The following is a 6,507-nucleotide window of genomic DNA, read 5'->3' on the forward strand; positions in this document are numbered from 1 at the left end:
GACCAGGGCAACGGGCTGAAGCTGGAAGAGGGGAGGTTTGGATGAGAAATGAGGAAGATTTTTTGGATGTGGAGGGGGGGGAGGCAGTGGCCCAGGTTGCCCAGAGAAGCTGTGGATGCCCCATCCCTGGAGGGGTTCAAGGCCAGGCTGGATGAGGCTTTGGGCAACCTGGGCTAGTGGGAGGTGTCCCTGCCCATGGCAGGGGGTGGCACTGGGGGGGCTTTAAGGTCCCTTCCCACCCAAACCACTCTGGGATTCAGTGAAGAGCACACAGGAGCAGGGGACAGGCAAGGAGGACCAGGGAGCAGAAGGGATGACAGGCTCACACAAATGAAGACAATGGAAGACCTGAGCACCAGGCTTTTTAGGCAGCCAGGGCTCAGCCAGGTGTCCCGCATCCTGCTCCATCAGGATGGTTGCTGGGGTTTTAGCCAAAGGAGGTAAAATGCACCAGTGAACCCAGGAACAAGGACAGGGCCTCTGATCTGATCCCAGCAACCCAGAGCTCCCATTGATGAGAAGGAGCGGGGACACTCTTGCAGCAGTATAACCCCCACTGGACACCTACCCCCTGTCCGGGTCCCAGATGTGAGCCCCACACTCAACCCTGGTGCATTACACCCGCGATTCCCCATTAGCTCACCCGTCTCCCAGCCCCGCACGGATGCAAGGGATCCATCTGCATGGGTTGGTTTCCATGGTGGGATGGTTTCTTGTCCAGCCATCCACCAACAAAACCTGTTCCTCTTCTCCATGCTCGTGTTCAAGTTTCCCATGTGGGAAGCGCACCCTTGGCGATGGCACCCAACGGCTTTCCTTGCCGCGCGTGTATCGTGAACACTCAGTGCTCGTGACAGGCACTTGGGGACAGGAGAGGGACGGGAAGCAAGAGGGATCTCACCCTATCTGCTTCTTCTTAACGACAAAGGGAGAAAAGTGGTGTATTGATCAAAGGTGGAGATCTGCCACGGGGTGGATACAGCCTGAGCGTGGTTTCAGGAAAGGCCAGACAGCATTGACACCTGTTCCTACTGGCTTGTGGCTCCAAACGAGCTCATCACAGCCTGCCATGCAGCTCGACACCATCTCTGCATCCCACTGCGCCCTTCCTGGCCACAAGGAGGAGCCAGGAGGCTGCAGGCTCTCAGCTCTGCAGCATCAAAGGCAGGTACTGTTTTCTGCCTAAAAAAAACATACACAAAGGGCAAAAGGGACAGGAAAATAATCCATGTCCCTGCAGAGCTGCTGAAATACCTTGCCAGGAACACAGAATATCTTTCTTTGGCCCTCCCTTTGCTCTTAAAGAACACCTGCAAAGCAAAACACGGGAAAAAAGCCCAAAAAGACTGAAACTGAAACCGTGCGCTCGGTGTCACCGTGAAGGGGGTGATTCAGGTTGAACCACTGACCCGAGAAGGTCTTTCTTTGCTCAGTTGTGCCTTGGCAGCACCACTGCCGGAGAGAGGCACGGGGATAAAATTTCCTCCGGTTGTGGCAGGGAGGGGGGTGGGCTCATAAACCCCCACTCCCGGCCACAAACCCCTCCAGCCACGGGGGAAGCAAGAGTGGAGCACAGCGATCCACAGGGCACCCGGCTCTGAACCGCATCTGGAGGGATGCATGGGGTGGGGGTTTCCATCCCCTGCTCTCCTGCACCGGGTTGGACCCGAAATGCACCCCCATGGGAAGCGAAGGGCAGAAGAAGAAGTCAAAGCCTTTATTCCTCCTCCCTCAGCAAATCCCTCTAAAATTAACCATTGCTTGGTCTGGCCGCACCTGCAGCTACAGGATGGTGGCTCTAGAGCAGTTGGATGTACCTCAGGAGACTTTGTTGAGGCATCGAGGCACCAAGGCACAGATCCTGACCCCATTGCGCTGAGCAGGGGAACCAAGCCCCAGAGCAGGAGCTGGACGGTGACAGCATGAGGCTTGGCAGGTCTGCGCTGTATTTTAAGAGAAGGCTTACACATAAACTCATTTTGTTCCCAGCCTGATTTGGGACAGCCCCGCAAGGCCGTGTCCCACCATCCCCATCAGAGCATCCTGGCTCCTCCAGCCTCTCCCCGTGCCTGCAGAGACCAAGATGGGCGGGGGGTCCCACAGCCAGTCCTGGGAGGACCCAATGGAAAAATGGAACAGAGGATGGATGGGGTGGGTGTGAAGAGATTTATCTAAGGGTCAGTGGACATGGAGAACAGTCCAGGGGTTTTCCCTTATCACCTTCTTTGGTCCATGCTCCATCAGCGTGGGAGGCTGGTGCATCTTCAAATGTCCTTCTCCAAAGAGGCACACGGGATTTGAACCAAAAACCAAACCAACCAGGATGTGGCATCACCGTGCTGACACCGACAGCATCCCACAGCCTGGGGTCTTCCATCCCTGAAGGGAAGGACATCACATCCCTTCGGCCCTTGCAGGGACAGAGCAGGTGTTTTGGGAGCTGCTGAGCTGAAGGACGGGCAGGGAAAGGACGGGCAGAGGAAGGCTGCCACCTGCTGTCCATGAAAACCTCTCCAAGTCCTAAAACGGGAAAAAATCCAGAGAATCCAGATCTACATCATCTTAAAACAGGCCCATGCCCCCATGGTGCAGTCCCCCAGGGTGGGAGACCCAGCAGCAACTCAGCCTACTTGGAACAGGGAGACCATCAGGTCCCAATGGGCTGGTGATGCAGGACGTTTCTCCTGCATGTCCTGCAGGACATTTCTCCAACCCACTCAGACACATGGAGCCACGATTAAGAAAATCAAGAAGGAACACGACACGCACTGCACTGGCTGAGCTGAATTTCTCTTCTCCAGATAGCTTGTGTGCCTTCCTGGGCCAGGGGGACATCGGAGGCAGTGTCATCGTGAGCTAATTTGGTGGCATTAATAAATATCCCATCCCAGTGATGGGTAGGAGATCTGGACCTCTCCTCCGAAGGTTGAGCTAATTAATCTCCTACCTTCCTCCTCTGATGTCAGGCTTTCTCATAAGGCCATTGTTGGCCCTAATTAAAAGGCTCTTCAAGATGAGTGTCCCCCGAACACCAGCCATATTTTGACAGTGACAATAATTACAGAAATCTCGTTGGTAGAATAATAATAATTACTCAACCGCAAGAAGAAAGGTCCCAGGATGAGAGGACAGTAGGTGGTGGAGAAATGGGGACTTGGAGCCCTTGTCTCTTCTGGCAGCTGGTGTTGGGTGCAGGGGAAACATGTCCCAGCTCCTGAGAGTCCGTTTTCTCTGCCCATTGACCATGCCCGTGTGGAAAGGGCACACTCATCCCCCGAGCAGTGAACCGTAGAGGTTCCTTACCCAAGAGCTCCCCAAGTATCTCAAATCTGAACCAGAAACACAGTCTGCCATCAGTCCCCCGAATCCGTAGCCCTCAAAAGCTCATAGGACCTCCTAGTGTCTTCGGGGAGCCGGGGCTTTGCTCCGTGTCTGCCCGGAGCTGTCAGCACCCTCTGTCCAGGGCTGGGTCTGGTTCTTTAGGGCTACCCTCAGTTTTGCTCTTCTCCAGCCTTTTTCCCTTCGTTGGGCTTGGGGGATTGGAAAAGGATGAGCCCAGATCCCAAGAGACGTCCCTGCAAAACCACTGTCAGTGACGCTCCCCCAGCTCCTGGGCTGAGCTGGGATTGTCCCATGAGGAAGAATGCTGACCCAGCCCCGCGGCCACCCGTGGTGCCTCCCGTCACCCCCAAACTGGAGAAATTATGGGGAACGGCCTCGACTTCAGGTCTGGCCTCAGGGGACAAACCCAGGCTTGGATCTAAAGCGGGGTCTGCCCAGCTGGTGAGCTGTCACCCAAATTCTACTCTGCAGAAAGCAGCAGTGAGTGCTCGGGTACCCAAACCTTCTTTTACATTTTTGCTCTTGCTTCTTCTGAATGTTTTTTAACTCAAACCGAAGGTGTCTGAAAGGGCAGCCCCACGGGCAGAGGAATCATTTCTCCGTGCCAGATGCGCTGTGGCAATGAGGGGCCATCTCACCCCAACGGAGGAAACCGATAGGTCACTCCTTTGGGCCAAGAAGTGAAAAAAATAAAAAAAACCCAAAAGGTAATAGAAATAGCAACAACAACAACAAAACCCTCCTCGCTGAAGGCATGAGCTGAAAAAATACAGCAACAACGATATTTCTTGAAACAGCCCCACTTAAAAAATCCTGTAATGATTCATAATGACCCATCCGACTGCGAACAGGAGTACCGCTGACCTACCCGTCAGCTTTGAGCATCCTCCTAACTAGCTTAAAAGCGCTGGGAAGGAGTAGAGTTTAGCCACAACGAGCTCGAAGGAGGAAAATAGGATCTGGCTTTTCGGGGAACGGTTGTCTTTGCAGAAGGTAAGAGCCTTTTCCTCCCTTCTTTACCATCAATCTATAAAGAAATTAAACCAGAGGAATGGAAGTGCTTGGTGGTAGGCAACCAGAAGTCTGATATTCAGCCGGTAAGGGGTGGGGGCTGGCATCTTGCTTCCCCTGAACTGCAAAGGCATCCAGCAAAGATAAGAAATGTGAACCTCTAATTAATCAACTCTTCTGGAAGCTGCTTTTCTGAGCAGCTAATGGTCGGGAAAGTTCTCCAGCACTCTGGTGATAAGCTCAAGATAGAAATAGTGCTCCTGGATAGAAAAGGGGAGGTTCGCGATAAAGTTTATTGCAAGGAATTGTATCTTGAGATTGTACAAACCCGTTCCTGTGGCTGTGTGCCTGCACTGCAGCAAAGCTAGACGTGTGAATAGGTGACAGCGGGGATGCGATTTTCACATGCACCCATCAAAGTGCTGCCAAGACATTGATGGGTCACTGGAAGGAGGTTCCCTCATGCTGGACCAGTCCCATGTCACATCACCAGGGTCCCGCACGGGCTGGGGACATCCAATGGTGGTTGCAGCCCTGGACAATTCTGTCTCACCTTCTGCCTCCTCCAGAGAAACCGATGCAGCTCAGCCAGTGGCTGTACCTCTCCGGGCTGGTGTTTGCCGTGCTGATCCCGGCGGGGTGGCAGATGGGCCCCGAGGACCTGGGTGACACGTCCAGGTACGAGGCACTGGCAGAGTCGCCCAGGGGGCGGTGGGCGCAGGCAGGGGCTGTCGGAGTGGCTCAGCCATTCCCGCTGCTGCCCTGGCTCCAGGGCTATGGCAACGTGCCGCTTCCTTTTGTGTTTATCCGGACGAGCTCCCTCCTGGCTCTCCACCAGCCTGTGCAGGGATGTTGCCATGTTCCCCCCACAGGATTTCTCAGCGGTGTCACACCAGAGATGGGATGCACCGGGATGTGGCGGGGCAGAGCCAGGACAGGGCGATGCTTTGGGCGCTGGGCTGAGCCCCACTCTGCACTGGCGGCCGCGTGGGAGGAGAACCCTTTGGGGACCTTGTGCCATGAACCCAAACATCATTTCTCCATCCTGGAGCTGGGGGGTGTTGATCAAAACCTCGGGGTGGCACCATGCTCACCCCAAGACACCAGGGTGGAGGCACGAACCCCCCGCAGCCGAGCAAGGTGTAGGGCAAATAATACGAGACAGGATATTGCACACATTTGATGGCAGAAACAATCCTGGCTGGGCTTGGCAGACCCCCCTGTGAGTGAAAATAATTTTTTTGTCTTGTTCTAGCTCTTCTGGAGGATGCTCCACACAGTGACGTACTTTGCAGGACACAGCCCCTGCAGTGAGGATGCAGGATGCCACAATTAAACCGTGTTTTTCTCCCCCCGTCCTCCTCCCCAAGCAGATGGCAGTCCTACGAATCCCAAAGCGCCCGGAGCTTCGCATCCAACATCAAGCGCCACTCGGAAGGCACCTTCACCAGCGACTTCACCCGCTACCTGGACAAGATGAAGGCCAAGGACTTTGTGCACTGGCTCATCAACACCAAGCGGTACAGGTAAAACGGGGAGAGGAGAATGGGGCTGTGCCGGGAAAAAAACCCCCACCGCTCCACGAGCCCCCATCCCAATGGATAACGTACTTTTAGAAGTCTTCTCTCCACACATTTTCTGATTTTCGGCAGCTCCACGAAGAGGTACCTGCAGGAGGAGCCCCGCGGTGTCCCCTTCCCCGCCGCCTTCCCACCGCTTGCGTAAGTCACCCCCAATGGCAAACGTGGCCAATTAACACCGAGTAAATGAGTAATTTCAGAGCGCGGGCACACGTTGGTGGGTTTGGTGCAGAGGCAGAGCACAGACGCTGCGTCCCATTTTTGCTGGCTTGTTTAATAACATTAAACAAGGAAAATGAAGCTATTGGGGGGGGGAGTTAATAATCTACGATGGGAAGAGGCTGTTTTGTTCTCACCCTGCTTTGTTCTGACATTTCACACTTCAGTGTTAACGTGGGGGGATCGTTTGCGTTCATAGGGGACATCAGAACATTTCAGGCTCTTCTTCGCAAACACGAAAATCGGCACTGCTCCTCCAAAGCCCAGAATGGATTTTAGGGGGAGTTTCTATTCTGTGAAGCTCTTTGGTGTCCGTTTGCTTTTTAAGGTACAATTAAATGGCAAATCCAAGCAT

At 54.2% G+C, this 6,507-nt stretch overlaps 1 protein-coding gene across 1 annotated transcript; it reads left to right on the forward strand.

Annotated features, from left to right (window-relative positions):
- Window positions 1-4,930: 4,930 nt before the first annotated feature.
- Window positions 4,931-5,883, forward strand: LOC104462303 (exendin-3-like). Its single transcript, XM_010074205.1, has 2 exons — window positions 4,931-5,031; window positions 5,727-5,883. The coding sequence occupies exons 1-2, from the start codon at window positions 4,931-4,933 to the stop codon at window positions 5,881-5,883; spliced, it is 258 nt and encodes an 85-aa protein (XP_010072507.1).
- The last annotated feature ends 624 nt before the right edge of the window (window positions 5,884-6,507 follow it).

This window comes from Pterocles gutturalis, unplaced genomic scaffold (assembly GCF_000699245.1).
Source record: "Pterocles gutturalis isolate BGI_N339 unplaced genomic scaffold, ASM69924v1 scaffold25571, whole genome shotgun sequence".
Taxonomy (NCBI): Eukaryota; Metazoa; Chordata; class Aves; order Pterocliformes; family Pteroclidae; genus Pterocles; species Pterocles gutturalis.

Coding starts and splice junctions, on each gene's coding strand:
- LOC104462303 (XM_010074205.1), top strand. CDS start 4,931: ATGCAGCTCAGCCAGTGGCTGTACCTCTCCGGGCTGGTGTTTGCCGTG. Junction 5,032..5,726: donor GACCTGGGTGACACGTCCAG/GTACGAGGCACT, acceptor CTCCCCAAGCAG/ATGGCAGTCCTACGAATCCC.